Genomic DNA, 21,411 nt, shown 5'->3' with positions numbered 1-21,411 from the left:
CATCCCACTGCAAGGCAGAGGTTCCGATCTCTCCTCCTCCCCTCCCACCCCCGGTCTGGTAGGCGGAGGAGGCTTACAAGCCACAGTTAGGCCACCCCTGGTATAGACAAAGCCACCCCTGGTATAGACAAAGCCACATCTGCCTTTCCTTCAACACGCACAGCCAGTGAGAGCGGCAGATACAGCCCTATGCTTTTCTGTGCTGATGCTGTTCCCCAGGTGGGGGCAGCAACACTTCAGATAGTCCTAGCGCCTTCCCCAGGAAGAAACCTTGACAGCTCATCAATTCCCTGAGCGAGGGAGAGAAAACAATGGAGAGATCTTGACTCTCTGCAGAATTGACAGACAAGACACCATACCTATTGGGAATGAGATACAGGTGGGAGACATGCTGTTGCTGCAAACAAGTGTACTGGTACAAACGATTGCAGAAAGGAGATAAAGGGAGTTTATGAGTTTGAAATAAGGATTACTGTTTGCAAAGCGTATCCTTGCAGGCTTCCCCCAGCTCCAGCGAGGAAGGACAAGTGGATACATTTTCTTTGCAGAAAGCATCCCACTTTAATAAGTATAGGAGATCACTTTGTGAGATTTCAAGCTTCTGGATTTAAATGCTAGCCCCGATTCAATCTCAAATGCCAAACCTTAATCCAGAAGCACATGTGCATGTTTCCAAGTACTATCTACACAGCACGGACACATTCCATTCTCATCATCACTCGTCAGGTCTGGGGCTTATTTTAATCTCAAATAATTTCCCAGCCATTATGGCTGTGCAGAAACCCTTCCAAAGGAGCCTGGTGCAATGCTGTGCAGCCAGACAACCTCTGAGGTGTGAGCTGCCCTCTTTAGTGCAACCATTAACTCTGAAACCTAACGATCACTTTAAATAGCAACATGGTTGACTACTGCACTGCTGGTCCCTTTAGCAGAAACATCTCCCTACTCTGCGATAGGGTAGAGGGCCTCCATTTTGCCCCACTCCCACACACACCCGTCAGATCTCTTAGGGGAATCAATCCCCAGGCCCTCACCCCTTCCAGTTAGATGGTCCAATTCCCATACACAATGTTACGCTTTCAGGCTAAGTGACCTGTTTTAGAGGCAGAGAAACCACACAAAACACAAACGAGAAGAGCAAAGTTGCCATGTGTGAGAGAGCGAGCACCCATGCCTCTATAACACACTGCATTGGCTCAGAGCTGCCCCGACGGACAAGCCAACTCCTTTACATACACTGTCAGAGAGAAGCATTTATAGCCCTGTGTTTTGTGGCACTAGTTAATCTAGCAGAGCAGGGGTTGGGGAGGAGGAAAACCACACTGTGTATTTATATCGTGTAATAAAACTCCCTGGCTTTGCGAGTGTGTTGATTTACCATGAGAGTCTCATTGCTGGAGTGGGAATGCTGCTCTCCTGTAATCAGTCAGGCTGTCTGGGAGGAAGCGCTGCTGCAGAGGCCAGTGTGCGTAGTTCCCAGCTACTCCATTCCAGAACAGGGGAGCCCTGCTTTATTTGTGCTGGGGGCAGGCAGGGCTCCCCAAGGAGACAGTCTCTCCATCGCTGTCTTTCCAGGAGCGCACCCGGGTGCATGCTGCAGCTTGATCCCAGATTCAGAGGCATAGGGGGAGGAATTGAGAGCAGAGGCTCGGAGGCACTGGCTTTGTTAAGACAGAGCCCAGTCTCATGCTGTGTGTTCCCCGAGCCAATAGTAACTAGCAGATTCTGCTGAAGAGCACTTGGCCATAGAGTTGTTAATGGGGTCTCATCCTCCCAGTCCAGTCAGACAGAGTCAAGGGCTCTGGCTACTCTCTTCCTCATTAAGATCTCTTCCCTTTCTCTCCTTCTGCACCCTCCAGGTGTCCTGCATCTCCCCTGAAGGCAGGATGACAGAGCACGAGGACTTTGCCAGCCTGGCTGGGTACTGGAACGCCTCGGACAGCTCTCAGTTCAGCCCCGCCAGTGTCATCATCCCAGTGGTCTTCTCCCTCATCTTCCTCCTGGGCACGGTGGGCAACAGCTTGGTGCTGGCGGTGCTGCTGCGCAACGGCCAGATGGGCCACAACACTACCAACCTCTTCATCCTCAACCTCAGCCTGGCCGACTTCTTCTTCATCATCTTCTGCGTCCCCTTCCAGGCCACCATCTACTCGCTGGAAGGCTGGGTCTTCGGCTCCTTCATGTGCAAGGCCGTCCACTTCTTCATCTACCTCACCATGTATGCCAGCAGTTTCACGCTGGCTGCCGTCTCAGTGGACAGGTAAGCAAGGCCGAAACCTGCCTTGGGACTGCTGGGCCCTACCAGATGCCCTGTGCCTGGCCTCAGGAGCTGGGAGGCTCAGAGAATGGGGAAAAGGTCAAACCCAGCTTGCACCAGTAATGACCTAACGCTGTCCCTATGTGGTCTGTGCCAAAAGGGTTGGAGGGACTTAGTACAGTTCCTGTTAGGTGTCTCCTTCACAACCCACGTTCTTACAGGCCAAGGAGACGGAGCCACTGCACTCTCTACCCTAGAAGTGGCCCTGCCAGGTTAGCTGGGTAGGGAAGCTTGTGCTGCCACTGCCTGTGTTTTTCTAGAGGAAAGATGGTTAGTGATTAGGACACAAGCCTGGAATATGGAGGACTGGATTCAATTCCTTGCTCTGCCACAGACTCCATGTGTGACCTTGGGCAAATCACTTAGCCGCTCTGTGCCTCAGTTTCCCCATCTGTGCAATGGGATAATAGCAGTGCCCTCCTTCACTGGATAAATACATGAAAGTGTGCGAGGTATTCAGCTAAGATGGTATTAGGGGCCAGATAAAGTGCCTAAGATAGATAGATTCTAGCTCTGTGGGTTAATAGAGGACTTGCCTTTCCACCGCAGTCAGACCATCACTGAAACACAGACGAATGATCAGTTTAGAAGCCCCAAGATTTGTGCCAATAATACATTGCATACACAGTGCATTCAAACTGGGGACCAAGCTCAGTTCGGGTGTAATCAGCAATGACTCAGTTGTCTCCAGTGCAGGTGTGCCTGCTTATAACAGGGCCAAATCTGGCCCTAGCTCTGTCTAATAGGGGACCCAGTGTCATATCACAAAAATATTAGTCCAGATCCTTAGCTGGAGTAAGGCAGCTAAGCTCCCCTGACATTAGCAGAGTGATGCTGATTTACACTCGCTAGGGATCTGGCCCATTCTGCCTTAAATGCAATTCAGTGTGTGCGTTCAATGCAGAATTCTGAAAGCAAGTTTTGGTTCATGCTGCCTATTGGGCCCTGATTCTGATTTCATGTGGACATTCAGCAACATAGCTCTATTGACTGCAGCTGAGCTATTCCTCGTGTACACCTGTGTAGCAGATCAGCATCAGGTCAATTGGTTTGCGAGAGGACATCTGCCCAGTTTTGGCTGCACTGCCCCGACTTCACCCCTATGTGCAAAACAGTGGGGGAAGTACATGTTCTTCCCATGGATCATGCTTTGGCTTGGTTGGATCACCTCATTTTTCCTGTTTGTTACATTCACTGCTGGTGGGGGTAAGGATGGCAAATTACCCCTGTGATTAAGAAACCCACATCGATATCAGGGACTGAAGATAGAAAGGCGTCAAGAGTCCTGCAGACAATACATCGATTGGTGCTGTATAAATACTTACAGATCGATCGATCTAGTCCATGCCTCAGTTTCCCTATCTGTAAAATGGAAATAATGATACTGAACTTCTTTGTAAAGCACTCGGAGATCTACTGATCTCTATAAAAGCTATATTCTATATACAGGTAATTAATGACTATTCCTATCTTACCTTACATATCACCTCTCTTTCTGAATGATCCCAAAGTATTTCCCAAGTTATATAGGAAGCACTATTACTAATCAATTGGAATTCTTTGAGGAGGTCAACCAACAGGTGGACAAGGGTGATTCAGTGGATATAGTGTACTTGGACTTTCAGAAAGCCTTTGACAAGGACCAAAGGCTCTTAAACGAAGTAGGCAGTCATGGGATAAGAGGGAAAGTCCTCTCATGGATCAGTAGCTGGTTAAAAGATAGGAAACAAAGGGTCAGTTTTCACAGTGGAGAGAGGTAAATAATGGGGTCTCCCAAGGATCTGTATTTGATCCTATGCTGTTCAACATATTCATAAACTATCTGGAAAAACGGGTGAACAGTGAGGTGAACAAGTTTGCAGATGATACAAAATTACTCATGATAATTAAGTCCAAAGCTGACTGGAAAGAGTTACAAAGGGATCTCACAAAACTGGATGACGGAGTAACTAAATGGCAGATGAAATTCAAAGCAATGCACATTGGAAAACATAATCCCAACTATACATACAAAATGATCTAAATTAGCTGTTACCACTCTAGAAAGAGATCTTGGAGTCACTGTGGATAGTTCTCTGAAAACATCCACTCAATGTGCAGTGACAGTCGAAAAAGCTACTGGAATGTTAGGAAGTTTAGGAAAGGGATAGAGAAGACAGAAAATATCATAATGCCACTGTATAAATCCACGGTATGCCCACACCTTGAATACTCTGTGCAGTTCTGGTCGCCCCATCTCAAAAAAGATTTATTAGAATTGGAAAAAGTACAAAGAAGGGCAACAAAATGATTGGGGGATGGAACAGTTTCCATCTGAGACAAGATTAAAAAGACTGGGACTGTTCATCTTAGAAAAGAGACAACCAAGGGGGGATATGTAGGAGAACCAGGGGTCACCCAATGATATTAATAGTCAGGTTTACAACAAACATAAGGAAGTACTTCTTCACACAACACACAATCAACCTGTGGAACTCGTTGCCGGGGAGGTTGTGAAGACCACAAGTATAATTGGGTTCAAAAAAGAATTAGGTAAATTCCTGGAGAAGAGGTCCATCAATGGCTGTTAGCCAAGTTGGTCAGGGACACAACCCCATGCTCTGGATGTCCCTAAGCCTCTAACTACTTAGGGGACTTGGTGATAGGGGATGGATCATTTGATGAACTGCACTGTTCAGTTCATTCCCTCAGAAGCATCTGGCACTGGCCACTGTCAGAAGACAGGATACTGGGCTAGATGGACCATTGGTCTGACCCAGTATGGCCATTCTTATGTCCACTTCACTCACCACTGAAATAGCACCCCTTCTATAGGAATGTCCTCAGCAGTTATTGGTATTACTGTAGTGCCAGGAACCTAGTTAGGGACCAGGATCCCATTGTGCTAGGTGCTGTCTGGGGGTAAGAAGAGAAGAATAGCATCCCCAACTGAAAAGGCAAGGGGCATTAAGATAGCCCAGAACTGGACCAGGACCTCAGGGACTCAGCCCCAGCACTCCTGAGAAAGAGGCTGATAGGACTTTGATAATCAAATGTAGCCAGGTGCTTAGTTTTATATCTGATAGTGGCTGATAAATCACTAGGACCACTTCCCACAGCACTTACTGTGAGCTATCTTTGGAGGTCTCCCACCCAAGTACTGGCTCAAAGCTGACCCCAGGTAGTTTATGAGATCAGATTGAAGCCTAACATGAGGGGATATAGCTCATGGTACTTCACTGCAGATGGAAAGTAAGAGTTCAAGGAGTTGCAGTGGGAGACAGCATCTCTTCAGCTAGCTCAGAACCAGGGACAGTCTCTTAAAATCCCTACAGCTCCCCAGCGTGCCCCTTGGCACAGCGTTCTGCCCACCTGGTTTCAGGTTATTCTCCACTTCTCCTGCAACATAGTGTTGCTACTGAAGAATGTTGCTGTGTTCCACCCTAGAGGTGGCTGCACTTCAGCGCAGGATGAAGCCATCCTTGTACCTTGTCTGGGAAATGCTTTTGGAGCTTTCCAGATGGACGGTACAGCAGAGACAAGCTACGCTACTGCTTGGAGTGACCCTTTGTGCTGGAGTTATTGTCCTTGGCTGTCGGCTGTGCGCTGTTGCCAGGGATGAACTCCTAAGGCACAGCACGTGGCAATGAGCATCGGCCCGTTTGACGAGGACAGGCTTAGACTGGAGCAGTGAAGGGCTTGTGCCTGCATTGACAGCTACTCCCCCTTCCCCGCAGTCTCCTGTCCACAAGTCAGCTAGGATCCCAGCTGTCTCCCTTCCTAGCTGTCACCCGCACCAGGGACCCTGCAGGGACTGTCATACTGAACATGTTTCAGCTCTCCTGGGGTGCTGCAGACAGATGTTCCCACTTGGCTGCTCTCCCTGCTGATGAGTGTGCAGGAGCCGAGCACAGCGCTCCTCCTGCACGCCGCTCTGCTCTCTCAGCCTCCCGGCGCTTGCTGGAGAGCCAGGAGCAGCACTTTGCATTGTGTGGTTTAACCTGGAGGTGCACTGGCGCAGCGCCAGGGGAGAACAGACAGGCAGCAAACTGCCGCTAGGACATTTATCGGCCCCAGAAACCAGCCCAACACCGAGAGGAAGAGTCGTCGTTTCTGGCACCTCCAGCGCCCCTCCTCTGGGCCAGCGTAGTCAAGATCCCAGTGAGCAGATCTGCCTACCTCTGGGCCAGATCCAAACCCCATGGAAATCAATGGAACGACTCCCATTGACCTCCCAGGGCTGTCAATTGCAACCCCTATCCCTACACCCATCCCATCCTTGGCTTGTCCAAGAACGCAAGGACCCGAAGGCCTCAAACCAAGGTTCAGGGCTGGGCCTGAGTTTGATCAGATCCCAGCCTCATTCTCAGCCAGGCAGAGGCACAATCTCTTCCTTTCAGCAGAGGAGGGACCCGTGTCAGCATGGGCTGCCACGTGAGGGGTTTGAGGCCGGGACCTGTGTTTGGTCCTGCCCTCCCCTGCTGCAGCTGGGCGTGGGAGAGCCATGGAGGGAACATGCTCCATCCCTGGGGATAGGGAGCATCGTGTGTGACTCCTGAGTGGCCTCCCCAGCCTCACCTCTCCGGCCAGTGCTCAGGGAACTAGGCTGAGCCCTCTTTGTCTGGAGGGAGGGGAAGGGACCTGGGTTAGAAAAATACGGCTGTCCAGGAAGAATCCCACTAGGAATCAAAATGCTGCCCTACACAGGGCAGTATTCTGAATGGGTTAAGAGGGTTTGGCAGGGCGAGGCCCCTTCCTTAGTGATGTCGCATGCATTTGCTGAGGCTGGATGTAAGCAGAAGGGGAGAGAGGGAACCACTGCCACAGGACAGCAGGAATCCCACAGCGACTGCATGTCCAAGGCAGAGTCCTCTGCACCCCTAACCACTGCCTGTTTGTTTTCATCTCCAGGTACCTGGCCATCCGCTACCCACTGCGCTCCCGGGAACTGCGGACCCCCTGCAACGCGGTTGCTGCCTTGGCTGTGATCTGGGGCCTCTCTGTGGTCTTCGCTGGTCCGTACCTGAGCTACTACGACCTGATCGAGTGGGAGTCCAGCTACATCTGCATGCCTGGCTGGGAGGAGTGGAAGCGCAAGATCATAGACACCAGCACGTTTGCCTTTGGCTACGTGATCCCCGTGCTGATCGTCAGTCTCTCCTACACCAGGACCATCAAGTACCTGTGGACGGCCGTGGACCCCCTGGAGGATATGTCAGAGTCCAAGAAGGCCAAGCGGAAGGTGACCAAGATGATCATCATAGTGACCATCCTCTTCTGCCTGTGCTGGCTGCCCTACCACGTGGTGATCCTGCGCTACCTCTATGGGGACTTCCCCTTCAACCAGGCCACCTACGCCTTCCGGCTGCTCTCCCACTGCATGGCCTACGCCAACTCCTGCCTCAACCCCATCGTCTATGCCCTGGTCTCCAAGCACTTCCGCAAGGGCTTCAAGAAGGTCTTCAGCTGCCTCCTGAGGAAGAAGGCCCGCAACAAGGTCCATGTGGTGCACGCTGCCCAGACGGTGCCAGGCTTTGAGGCAGGCTCCACTGAGGTATCCCAGATGAACGAGGAGCACAACGGGCAGCAGGACGGGTGCGAGCTGGATGCAGGATCCCTCATGGTCCAGTCAGGCTCCTCCAGGCCCCTTCACCTCTCCTAGCAGCGAGGCTCCATCCTCTCGGGCAGCCATGCTGTGTTGCCAGTGGCAGGGAGAGGCCTCCCCTTCTCACTGGATGATGGAGAGGACACGAGAGACAGCCCCAGAGAATCCCACTCCTACCCCTGGACTTAAATTTCTCCTGGCATGCCACAGGCCTATTGTTCTCCCGAGCACTGCATCAGAGCCCCCCAGACAGCGTCCGAGAATGGGCCTGCTCATGGGAGGGACCAGACCCCAGCTCACACTGGAGCCACAGCCCTGCTGGTCTAAAGCTCATTGGACCCCGTCTTTGCGAATGGAGCAGAGACCGACAACACCAACCCATCTCCTTTGATTGTGTCTGGGTTGGCTGTCAGTGCTCTCTGCTCCTTAATTCCTGCCTCACCCACTAACACCCACCACTGTCTTGCTCTAGTGTAGTCCTGTCTAGGCAGTCCTGCTTTTTGCCTCATTTATGTGGCTTCTTGGGGTGCAAACATCCCCTCCCATCTCTAGCTCACGACACTGTCTGGAGGCAGATTCCAAACCCTCTGTTCCGTCTATCACAGGCGAGGGGAGAGCCCAGAAACGCAGCAGGCAAAGCTGCCTTGGCCTGCTCTAGCCATGCTTTCAAACACACCCTGGGGGAACAGACAGGGCTGGCCCGTCCCTCAGCCTCTGCTTGGGGCACTGTTTTGTACCACTCCATTTGCAACTGCCCCCCTGACTTCATTGTACCAGCCACGTGCTTGTCCCTTTGCACCCAGGACCTTGGCCATGTGCTCATCTTTTGACCCATGATACCTGCCCACCTACTCCCCAACCCGCCCTGTGCAGCCCAACTCCTACTCTCCACCCAGCCCGTGCTGCCCACCATATGCGTGGTGTTCACCTGGCAATACCTGCCACGAGGTCACCACTTGACACTGGCCCAGGTCTAGGTGCTGGGAGCATCATAGCACAGCCCTTGTGTGTGAGCTGCTCGTTTCCCCTGCGCTCACTGTGCGACCTTCATCAGTACTTGTGTTCTGCATCGCAGGTGGGACCATAGAGTGCAGACAGACCAGAATCTATGCTGGTTTATTGACTATGCCATGGCCAAGACAGTCACCATAACCGGTGTGCCCTAAAGCACGTTGTATTCACGGTATGGGTGCATGGCCGTCTGTGTGCGTCTGCTTCTGGTGCTCACCAGTCCAGTGTAAGGGGCTCTCCTTCGCACATGGAGCGCTGGGGTCTGCGTGAGGGAGACGGGGCTGTACATACTGTAGAGGTGTCTTTCTAACCCCCAGCAAATAAACATGGGAAGCGACAGGGCCTTTGTCAATATTCTTTGTGGGATGGGCCCCAGCTGCAAAATCCAAACCTGGGTTTGGCTCCCGGAAGGTAAAAAGGAAAACAGGAGATGGCCTTTGGAGCACTGAATCAGCCTCTTCCCCTCCACCCCATTTCGCTCCACCCAACCCCCGGGAGCGCTGGATCTCTGGGCAGGTAGCCCGGGGGGTAGGGAATAGATGGCACTGCTTTGTGAGAACCCTGTGCTTGGCCCATGCCATGTTGTGTGGCTCAACCCCTCCCTGGCCCCCACAGTGCATGGCAAAGCGCCTTCTTCAGATCAAAGACTTTTCAGTCTCCTGCCAGCCTTCATCTGTGCAAAGCGCAGAGTGCACCGGGCTAGCAGACACCCTCAGGGCCACTTCCTCACCTGGTGTAAATCAGAGCTCTGCTGAGCTACACCAGCTGAGGATGTGGCTCATTGGCTCTGCTATCCACTCAGCCCTTCATCCTATGGCTACAGCTCACTTGCCTTCCTGACACAAGCACAGTTAGCTGACAACCTGGTTGGCAGCCAGGGAAAGCTGGCTCTAGATCCCGTGAAGGAGTCGATGGGATGGGCAGCTTCCCAGCATAGTGACCCGCAGTAGGATAGAGGAGCCCAGGGTTGAGGTGTTCACGCAGGACCCTGGCTGTTCAGGCTCGGGGGGCAGGGCATTCACAAAGCTCTAGGGGGTTGTGGACAGCAGCAGGAGGGGTTGTTGCCAGCTGCTTTCTTTCCCAGTTTCTTGGATGCCATAAATCACGGTCACCCCATACCTCAAAGAGCCAATTGGAGCAGCACTTCTGTGAAGCATGGTGGGAACCGGTGCAGAAGCCTCTGGGGCACTCCTAAGGTGGAGTAATTGAGAGCGACTGAAAGTGGGGTCATGTTATAATCGGGATAAAGACACCCAGAAAGGAGAAGGGTCAATGGCAGAGGTGGGACTAGAACCCAAGTCTCCCAACTCCCAATACTGGGCTAACCCAGGTGCCGTTCAAAGCTGTGAGGGGACCATTTCCCTTCTGCAAATGGGTCGTCCACTGATTCAACTGCCATACACCCCTCCCCTCTCCCCCACAGGACAGGGCCTCTCCTGTGCCATGGCCCCTCCACATGGTCCTGGGCTGCGAAGGTAGGGTTACCATTTTTTGAAAACAACAAAAAGAGGACACTCCAAGGGGCCCCGCCCCAACTCTGCCCCTTTCCCAAAGTCCCCGCCCCAACTCCGCTCCCTCCCCTGAACGCTCCGCCCCCGGCCTGCCCCGCCCCAGCCCGGCCCCGGCGGCTCCAGCTCAGCTCGGGCCCCGGGGCACGGGCACCGGCCCCGGCCCTGGGGCACCGGCCGAGCGGCTCCAGCCCCGGCGACTCCAGCTCGGATCGGGCCCCGGGGCACCGGCCCGTCCGGCCCCGGCCGAGTGGCGCCGGCCAGCGGCCGAGCGCTGGCCGGCGGCCAAGCACCGCCGGCCCCAGCGACTCCAGCTCCGGCCCAGCGCGGATCCAAGCCCCAGCGACCCCTCCCTATTTTCCCAGACATGTCCAGCTTTTTGGAATTTCCCCCCGGACGGGGATTTGATGACCAAAAAGCCAGACATGTTCGGGAAAATCCTGACGTATGGTAACCCTATGCGAAGGGAAGGCAGAGAAGAAAGCCCCACATGAACGAGGCCAGCCGACAAGAGGGGCCATGTGCCACGGAAGGCACATGGCTGGCAAGCACTTGGTAAAAGAGAGCAGAGAGAAAGGCAGGGCGGGGGCAGTAATTACTCCAATTGGCTGGTACGGTCATGCAGGCCCCATGACAGCTGCACGCACTCCCCACCACCACTCAAGGAGAGAGCAGTAGTAATTGGGTCAGCAGTGGTGAGAGACGAAGGCTCCCCGCTCAGCATCAGCGTGCAGATGCCTCTCCCTCTTAATTCACCATCCAGTTAAAACAGTCAAGCACGGTGCAGTTCAGAAAGCAGCCTAGCCCCAGTGCAAAGCCCCGCTCGCTCCTACTGGTCCAACAGGCTGTGGAACAAAGCAGCCAGTCGAGCCCCATGCTGGGTCCTTCAGCTGAGCCCACCAGCAACCAGTGGGAGCTGCTGACATTTCAACTGAGGATGTCACAGCACCACTGTCCTTCAACAGCCCGTGTCCCCCGCTCTTCCAGACAGTCACATGCACGTAGGGTGACCAGATGTCCCGATTTTATAGGGACATTCCCGATTTTGGGGTCTTTTTCTCACATAGGCACCTATTACCCCCCACCTCCCATCCCGATTTTTTACACTTGCTATCTGGTCAGCCTACATGCACGCCCCCCCAAGACACACTGCACCATGCGCAATGTGTGTTCACACACACTGGATCCCTTTCACCCTGACAAACGCATATGCACAACACTGTCCCGGCTCTCACCTCCTTCACAGGGGAGGGGCCTGGGCCTGACAAAACATACACTGTGCCCCTATGCACACAGGCACATTCACACACCCACCGATGGACACTAGAAACGGACACTATACAAACCCATTCATGCACCGACACCCTGATGTATGTCCACAGGCAACCTGCCCCTCACCTCTGCAGGTAATATGCAACACGCCCTGAAAAACTATCCAGGCAGAGAGTGGCACCTGCCAACACAGACACCACTTGGAAACGCACACACACTCCCCACCCTACTCACACACACCACACCGAAACCCAGCTCCTTAGTGACCTAGGTACAGTACTTCCAGCTAGTCAACCATTCCCTCCACCCACCCCGGCATACAGGGAGACACCCACCACCAGTCTGCTCCTTATACACATACCTGTGGTGTCAGGCATGAGCCCATTGCAGACCTCAGCTTCTCTCCTTGTAACACTCCTGGGCGTCGCAATGGTGTCTCGTTGCTTCAGCCCCACTCCAAAAGATAACCCTCACCTGCACTGTCTGATCAGCAGCTCTCTTTTGGTTGGCCTGTCTCCTTTGCCCTTCTCTTCAAAACACTCAGCGGGTTTCACTCCAATCCCTCACAAACACAGCTACTGATATTTAACCCCTCGCCACCTGCAAAATCCGCTCCCTCTCATTTCCCCCGTTTGCTACCCCTGCAGATTAGGTCAAAGCCCCTTGGAGGGTCAAAGAGAAGCGGGTGCTGAAGAGCAATGGGAGCTGCTAGTGTTTGGTCTGTATGAGATTCACCCCAGCACAAGGCCTGTGACCACAGGACTCCAGTGGTGTGGCTGGGCCCCTGCCCAAGGGAGAATTTCTCCCTCCCAGGAGCACAGGGATATGAAAGATCAATATCCACTGAGCTGGGCTCTCAGAGATGGTGCTGAAAGCCCTCGGCACCCCCATATTATAAAGGTAGAGCTTTAGGAGCACAGGCCGACACTCAGCACAATTTCAACCTGCCTCTGCTGGGGGGAGGCGCCCGGGGATGTTTTTGACATACAGATGTTATGGCTTCTCTTGGCAGAAAGGCTAATTAAACAGCTGATAAATATTAATAATGCCAGGTTCCCAGAGAGGGTACGGCTGGGTCCAAGAGATTTATTAGAAGTTAGCTGCTTTATGGATTGGAAAGAAGATGTAAACGGCATGGCTGCTGAATGGTGACCTCTCCAGATTCCTTTTTGGTTTTATTTTTGCAAATGCGCCCCCACCCCCCAGGCAGAGGTGTCTCCACAGCAAACTGCACAGTCAAGTAGCTTTAATTAACTGATCAGCTGCTTGTAGAGACAACCCAGAGCTGCTGGGTAAAGAGACAGAGCAGTGCCTCAGGAGGCACTTTATTACAAGAGCTGCTCAGAAGCTCCCTAGTTAAAGCTGAAACCCGCTCCAGGCCCTATAGAGTCAACTTCCCTCTAGCTTGGGCGGGCCGATGGAGGGGAATGAAAACTCCCACCTTTGAGCCCAATAAATGTTCTGGCTCGCTCCCATGCCCAGGGCTGGTGCAAGGATATTTTGCGCCCTAGGTGAAACTTCCACCTTGCGCCCCCCCCCCCCCCCGTAACATCAGTTCATTGAGGGGCAAATCCCAACGAGCCTTTATAGACCCAGGGGCCAGCCATGCCCAGGGGCTGCTCCCCAGACCAGGTTCCCCCCTCCCCACCCCCTGAACTGCCCTGGAGGGTGCACAGCCCCACCGCGAGCCCTCCCCACCCCACCCTGGTGGCCCCCGCCCCGAGTCCACTCACTGGCTTTGCCGGGCTTGGGCCGCTACAGCAGCTCGGCAGGGAGGAGCTGCCTTCTGGGGGCTCCTGCAACAGATGCATGTGGGCAGAGGCCCCTGTGTACCCCCCCCGGCTCTCCCCTCACTGCGATCGGACTCTGTGGCTCCCGGGAGTGTGAGCCGCCGCTGCCCCTCCCGGAGCAGGCTCAGGGCCCCGCGCCCCGGCGGTGGCTCACATGCTTGGGAGCCGCAGAGCCTGAACACAGTGAGGGGCAAGCCGGCGGGGCGCACGGGGGCCTCTGCCCGCATGCATCTGCTGCAGTCTGCAGGGGCCCCCCGGGGGGGCGCCAGGTCGCAGCCTGGGCAGGAGGGGTGGGGAGGGCGGCTGCTTCCCGTTAGCGGCACCACCGCCTTTGCAGGGCTCCTACCCCCTGCACCGCGCCAGCTCCTCCATGGCTGGGGCTCACCAGCCCCGCAAGCCCTATGCAGTATTATTAAACTTGTGCCCCTATGCCCGATGGTAGCCTGAGCTTGCAGCCCGGCGGGGGCGGAGGGACAAGGCAGAAAGAACAACAAGACGCCCGGCCCACCTCATGGTCGCGGAGAGTCACAGTTCCCCGCAGAGACCCCTGTACCCTCTCCCTCATGCAGAATGGACATGCAGAAGGTACCTAATTAAAAGCACTAAAGTTGGGAATAAAAAATGTCAGTCACAGGTTTTTTGATATGCCCTGAAGTTTGTCAGACATTTATTTGCAAAAACTTTGTAGTAAGGGCGAGTCAGCTGTCTTGTTGAATACAACTTTAAATATTATGGAATACATGATGCAGCTCTTCTCTGTTTTACATTTTCTTAATCAGTATTTCTAAGCTGATTTTATATTTTAAATGTACTCTTAAGCCTTCATAAAGTAATCATTCCAGATTACTACATATTTAACTCACTGAAACAGACATTATTTTAAATTAATCAGTCACAGAGATTTAGTGTGTTCATAACAATGCTCATTGCTTTTAGAAAAAGGGAACACTAATTTACTGTGTGTGAGCTCCATAACAATACACATGTTTATGAAATTTCACCAACTTTAAAAAATATGTTTCCAAAGATTTTAGGCATAACAAAGGATTTTATATCTTACTAAGGTACTGATTTTGCTTAAAACTAGTTCATCAGATAGTCAGAAGTAAAGAAAGGGAAACTCTGTCCAGCTATCTGAAAGCAAAGGGCTGTTGCTTCCTTCAGTGGAGGGGTGAGGGGGGGTGAAGGGAGAAATGGATGGACAGAAAGGACAGGAAGACTTTGGAAGTAAGTTTTTTTACTATAGTAATTAAAATGTGTATTTTAGATAAGGGTGGTCTTTTGAAGAATTTATGTAAAAAAACATATGTCTGAAGATCCAAGCGTTTAAGGCTAAAGATGACTGTGCATCTAAAAATCTATGCAAGGATTTTTTAGAGATGTGATTTTATAATCTTCACCAACTTACTAATGAAATATTTTTAAAGCAAATTTTAAACTAAGGTCCTGTAGACTGACATGTTCTGAGTAAATATTACACTCATGCACAACTTTTTTTGTCAAGTATCAGAGGGGTAGCCGTGTTAGTCTGAATCTGTAAAAAGCAACAGAGGGTCCTGTGGCACCTTTAAGACTAACAGAAGTATTGGGATCATAAGCTTTCGTGGGTAAGAACCCCATGAAAGTTTATGCTCCCAATACTTCTGTTAGTCTTAAAGGTGCCACAGGACCCTCTGTTGTTTTTGTCAATACATTCAGAAACTGAAATCTGGGGGTTGGCAAATGCCTGTTAAATGTCTTCATTACTCCTTGAATGGCTCTTTAACAGTTTCAGTGTTGTGCTAATAGGTCTGGCAGGCTGGAGATTGTTTCTCTTTTAACTACTAGATCCCCTTCCCAGGAAGACTCAGAGCCTGCAGGAAGGGTCAGAACAGGGATAGGAAAACCAGTGGGGTGGACACTAAGACCCAGTGGTGCCCCAAATTTTCAGGTGCCCTACGCAGCTGCCTATGCCTGAGGACTGCCCCGGGCGCCCCCAACCACTTGCCGCCCTAGGCCACTGCCTAGTTCGCCTAGTGGTTGCACCGGCCCTGGGTGTGTGCTGGAAAGGGGCTTGAGAGCCTGGCACAGCAACCCAGTGCAAGGGAAACTGGGGCTGGAGGGCTGGGTGGGACCCCAGCACATCAGGTGGCATCCCAGAAGGAGGGTCTAACCCATCACAACCACTATCTGCCACTAAGAGCACAAGAGCTCCAGGGTAGAAGCTGAAGAGGCAGAGCAATAAAGAAGCGCAGACCTGTCTCTGGGATTGCACAATACCATCCTCCACAGGCTGCTGGGACATCTTTGGTGTTCACCCTCCTGCGCTGGCCCTTACCTTCTTGGATTTCACTCAGGCCATTTCCGTAGTGCATAGAGGGGCATAGAGAAGTGTAGCCCATGGCAACACGGCGTGGCTGTGGCTCTCATTCTCTCTCCAGTCGCTAGGGTTGCCAACCCTCCTGGTTTTGCCGGGAGTCTCCCAGAATCAGGTCCTATCTCCTGAAGGCTACTGAAGCCAAACCGGGAGATTTTAGGCGCTGAAAGGCTGGCAGCGCAGCATGGCAAAGGCAGGCTCTCTGCCTGCCCTGGTCCCGCATTGCTCCCAGAAGCGGCCGGCACGTCCCTGTGGCCCCTGGGGGTGGGGGTGAGGGGGGTGTCTCCGCGCACTGCCCCCTCCTCGAGCGCCGACTCCGCAGCTCCCATTGGTTGGAAACTGGGGCTGTTGGGAGCTGCGGGGGCAGTGCCTGCTGAGAAGGATTTCCCTTCCCTGTTGAGTATGTTCCCTGCAGCACTTAGTACAGAGAACATACACTCATGGCCTGCTCAAGCCAGCAATGGATGTGCCTCGGGGGATTTCATTCCCATTTCCCAAATGCAGAAGATCAATTCTGCTACAAGCGAGGGCTTATCTACACAACAGCTTCTACAGCGCCTCAGCTGTGCCACTGTAGTGCCGGAGTGTAGCCGCTTCCTACGTCAACAGACGGGATTTTTCTGTTAATGTAGTTAATCCGGCTTTCCAAGAGGTGGCAGCTAAATCGATGGAGAATCCTTCCATCAATCTAGCTGTGACTACACCGGGGGTCAGGTCACCCTAACTATAGTGCTCAGGGTGTGAAGTTTTCCACAGCTGTGAGCGAGATAGCTAGGTCAAATCTATTTTTTAAGTGTATACAATGAGGTTTGGAAATCCACTCACTCATTCTCCCAGCTGAGAGGGCTCCCAGCCAGCCGCCCATTAACAGCTGTTAACCAAGAGTGCTTTAGCATAACTCATGTTCCTTTCCCGCTGCACCAACCCAATAGCTCTTAACACGAAGGAACAAAAAGAGTCATTGAAGCAGCTGTATGGAAAAATCCCCCAATAGCCCATAGCAGCGAGACCCTCATGCTTGGACCAAGAGGTGGCAAACACACCCATGCCACATCAGAGCTGTAACTCATTGAGTGGTGTGTGGTTTCATTGGAGCAGATGGGGCCTGAACACGACCACAGCCTGCTTGGATACATCACTCCCATCGCTATCTGCTGCTACCCTTGTGTGACCCTGAGCACCCCTGTATTCACACCCTATACGCTAGTGTAATAATCTTTGTACAAAATATGCCTTGTGAGATATATGAAAACTAATAACTCATTGACCATTAATATTCTTGTGTGATGTATGCACACAGTGGGTATTAAGAGTTATGGCTATATGTTAGCATTATGACTAAAGTGTGTTTGAACCAGGTATGGCAGGGGGAGTGGTTAATCAGATCCATCCTAAAGGAAGGAATGTGTGTTTGCCTCAAATTACATATAAGCGGTAAACAGGCCCATCAAGGCAGCAGGGGAGGAGATGGCAGGAAACAGGACAATTTGCCTTTCAGCAAACACAAGTGGAGGAATAAAACATGGACTTTCCTTCACCACCAGCCTTCATGTTGCCTTCCTCACAGCTCGAATAAACTTTACCTTGAGGGGTAACTCTCAGAAGAATCCATTTCAGAGGTTCACTGGTCTATAAAAACAGGTTGGGCTGAACCTCAAGTGATAAGCAAGTGACTCCACTGACTGTAAACAATATCACTCTATTCTACAAGTGTATAGAGTGAGGTCTTGTCTGAAAGCTAATGACTTATTCACTCAACTGGGGCAAATACACCCTTCCATTTAAACACAGCACTGAGCTGGTTTATAGGAACAAAATAAAACAGACTTATTAACAATAGATCAGAGGTTAAGTGATGCCAAGTAAAAGGAATACAGTTAGAAAGTTATGTGTTTGTGTGTCTTCAGAGGAACAAACAAATCTTATTATTTCTCTGAACCATCCAGGGGAGGGCTGGACATTGCAGAGCACACAGGTTTGGGAAATTTAGGACTGCGAGTGTGTTGGGGTCCCCTCACTGGCTATAACCAAGGCTGGTGGAAGCCAGAATGGGGCTCTGGGGTCAGAGTTGCTGAACCAGGGCTGTCTAAGCACACAGACACTTAGCTTGTGACCTGTATGCTGATAGGCCAGTAGTGAGCATCCCAGGTTGGAAGCTACAGCAGCAAGGCATCATAAGGCACTCAGGGTCACAGGGCAGGCAGTGACACAACCCTCATTGATCTGGTCTGCACCCCGAACCACATGACACTTTGTCCTCTCAGGCCAGTCTATGCTGTCTAATGCCCTGCAGGGTGGTTTCTGGATGGAGCAGGGAGCAGCTTGGGATGTGGTATTTCCCTACACAGCTTGCAGCTCCTAATCTAGATGTTGCCAAGGAGGGGAACTGCGTCTCCCTACTCTAAACCATGAAAGCCCAAGCTTCATGAGGGACATGCAGGCCATGTGGTCAGTACTGTCAGGACTTGAGAGTTAGAAACAGGGTCAAAATCTGTGCTGTTTCACAGCATGGGCCATTCATTGACTCTAATGGAGAATTTGGCCCTTCATGTGCCGCTGTATTAATATTAGAAACAAGCTCAGGCTGGATCTGGATTTTGAATGCCCTGTAGTCTAGGGGTTTCAGTCCAACTCCATGTAAAAGTATCAGGAAATGCAGCAACACCCATGGATTGGGATTGGCAGCTGGAGTTGTAGTATGGATGGGGTTTGCCAGCCTCTAGCCCAGCAGCGAGGATGGGTGTACCAGAGACCAGGTGCATTAGGGGTGCAACGTGCAGATCCCAAGGGCTGAATGGACACAGCATGGAGTTTTCCTCCCTGCTCGCCCGATGGCAGGTTGGGCCCTCCCAGGCTCCACCAGGCTGGAAGGAATAGCGGGGCTGGGGTTTGCGGACTGATCAGTCTTTTAGGAGTTGCTAGCAAATTAAAATCCCAGAATAAATTTCCTGCCAGTTTCCAAACAGTCTGGCTCTGGGCAGGGGCAGCTCCAGGCACCAGCGCAGCAAGTGCGTGCCTGGGGTGGCAAGCCGCGGGGGGCGGCCTGCCGGTCGCTGTGAGGGCGGCAGTCAGGCAGCCTTCAGCGGCATGCCTGCGGGAGGTCCGCCGGTTCCGCAGCTTTGGCGCTAATTCGGTGGCGGGTGCACCGAAGGCGCGGGACCAGCAGATCACACGCAGAAACGCCGCCGAATCCTTATGACCGCGGTCCGCGCGCAGGCATGCCGCCAAAGCCCGCCTGATTGCTGTGCTTGGGGCGGCAAAAAACATAGAGCCGCCCCTGGCTCTGGGCCTCTCAGGATTTGCTGCTGCAGTACTCACACACAATTCATAGGGAACACTAAAAAAGCTAGTTAGTGGTTTGTTTACTACTGGGGGAGGGATCCCCTGGTGGCTCGTGGCAGGCTGTAGTAATTAGCGACAGACAGCCTGCTTCTCCCCACAAGATCCTCTCTCTAAATAATGGGACCGGGTGACTGCAAGGCCTCCCCCCGCCCCCGCTCTCAGGGCTGTGGCCTCTTCAAACACTGCAGATTCATGAGCACAGGGGTCCTCACTATGGATTTGGGCTGGTGGCTCACACTTCCGTCTCGCTTCTGCTGCACCATCCACACCACTGTGAGTCGCCACTGCAGATAGATGGAAAGATCCTCCCAAAGCCAGCCCCACTCCCCGAGAAAAAGATCAAGAGGAACTAGCCAGAGCTATGTATAGTGCATATCAAGCCTGGTTCTCCACACTCTTGTGTAGCTAGTGGATGTGCAGAGGAAATGTAGGATGTTATCACTGGCATGAGCGAGTGGAGAATGGGGACCTGGTAGCAATTTGCATGGGTGTAAACAACACCACCAGATGCAGGGTGATATACAGCCAGGCCCTAACACCCCCAACATGTGCATCAATCCTATCCCTTTATCTAGGGTTCACACCAAAGAGCTTCCAAGGCCTTGAGTGGCTGGGAGCAGACTTGGTAGGGAGCCAAGCGGCATCAGCACTAGAGCCGGTCAAAATGCCTGCAAGGCATCCTTGCCTGCCAGGTAGATTTCCATCAGAAACCTGCCTGGTTTGGAGCCTGCTCACCAGTGGCTGGTGGGGAGCCCCTGACTTCCTGGCTCTGGCCCCTGCCACACTCTGCTCCTTTTTGGGGAATTCCAAAGTGGTGGGTTTTCACGTCTTATCAGGATGAAACCCAATCTCGACATATCAAAATCCTGCACACAATGGAGCTCTCCCCAGTCTCTGCTCAGCCCCTTACAGAGCCAGGGCCTCTTTGGCTTTTCTAGGCAGCGGTAGCCTCTCCTGCGTCATTCATTGTTAGGAGTATCGTAGCACCTGGGAGCCCCCAGTCATTGGGCAAGGATCCCATTGTGCTAGGCGCTGTACAGACACAAAACAAGAAGACAGTTCCTGCCCTGACAAGCTTACAATCTAAGTATAAGACAAGACAACTGCTGTAGCTGGGCAGGGGGAGCACCAGGAAACAATACTGCCAGCATTGTAGGCTGTGGTCTCAGCACCCCAGCTGCCTAACCACCCTCATCAACTCCCTCGGCCAATTACTGATGAGAAAGTGAATCTTCCTCTCTAGTTCCGGCTCTGGGACCAATGTGTGCGCGTCAGTGCAGAAAATTCAGGAAATAGCCATCGCGCCCGTGTGTGCTACTTCTGCGCCCCTTCCGCCAGTTTGTGGTGCTAATGAGGACGCCTATTCTTCCTGCTAACTCACCCGCTGCAGGCCAAGCTGATCATCCAGCATCCAGCTGGCCTGTCCCATCCGCAACCACCTTGACGCACTTTCTTCAGTCAGTAGGGAAGAGGATTTGATTTCCTCAGCTCGGAACAAATCGATATTTTCATTTCCTTAACAACATTACTTCTCCTGGGCTCTCCGTGCTGCTCTTCACCTGGGCCAGGAGAAGAGCAGAAAGAACTTAGTAAGCAGGGTTTATGACGCTACCCGTCACCGAAGCAGCTGCACACCTTCCACATCAAATGGTTAGCAATAGCTATGTCCCTAGTAGACTTCAGGGCATCTCTGATTCTTCTCCCTTTTGGGGGTAAAAGGGAAACTTTGCTGGGGGAGGGGGTTTGATTTTTAGTGTTATTCATTTTGCTGTAATTTTTTAGAATCTTTTTTAATTGGTTGCTTGGGGCTTTTGGTAGAAGGGGGGGGGTGTCAGGTGCTGTGTTACTCTCATGATGGTAGAGTGGGTTTATATCACCACTTTGTACCCAACTTCACCATGTTGGCCACCCCATTATTGGACTTGACAAAGAACGCCCAGCCACGGAAAGTCCAGTGGTCAGAGGACTGCGAGGCAGCCTTCCAGGCCCTGCGAAAGCCGCTGACCCATCCCGTCCAGGCTTCACAAAGCCCTTCATCCTCCAAATGGATACCTCGGAGATAGGGCTGGGAGTGGTACTATCTCAAGAAGTAGACGTGGAGGAGCACCCGATCCTTTCCTCTCAGCTGCAAGCTGTTCCCCCAGGAGACCCGCTACTTTACTATAGAAAGGGAGGACCTGGATGTCAAGTGGGTGATTGACATCCTTTCAACTGGTCACTGACCATGCAAC

The 21,411-nt window shown here is 52.4% G+C and overlaps 1 protein-coding gene across 1 annotated transcript; it reads left to right on the top strand.

The window, feature by feature from the left end:
* The first annotated feature begins 1,886 nt into the window (after positions 1-1,886).
* Positions 1,887-7,958, top strand: LOC112116089 (galanin receptor type 2-like). The gene is made up of 2 exons (XM_024213412.1): positions 1,887-2,260; positions 7,208-7,958. Exons 1-2 carry the CDS (start codon positions 1,887-1,889, stop codon positions 7,956-7,958), a joined length of 1,125 nt encoding a protein of 374 aa, XP_024069180.1.
* Positions 7,959-21,411: the final 13,453 nt, after the last annotated feature.

Source organism: Terrapene carolina, unplaced genomic scaffold (assembly GCF_002925995.2).
Source record: "Terrapene carolina triunguis isolate 2854851 unplaced genomic scaffold, T_m_triunguis-2.0 Scaffold93, whole genome shotgun sequence".
Classification (NCBI taxonomy): Eukaryota; Metazoa; Chordata; order Testudines; family Emydidae; genus Terrapene; species Terrapene triunguis.
The sequence above is the reverse complement of the archived record's forward strand: the minus strand, read 5'-3'. Positions and strand labels throughout refer to the sequence as shown.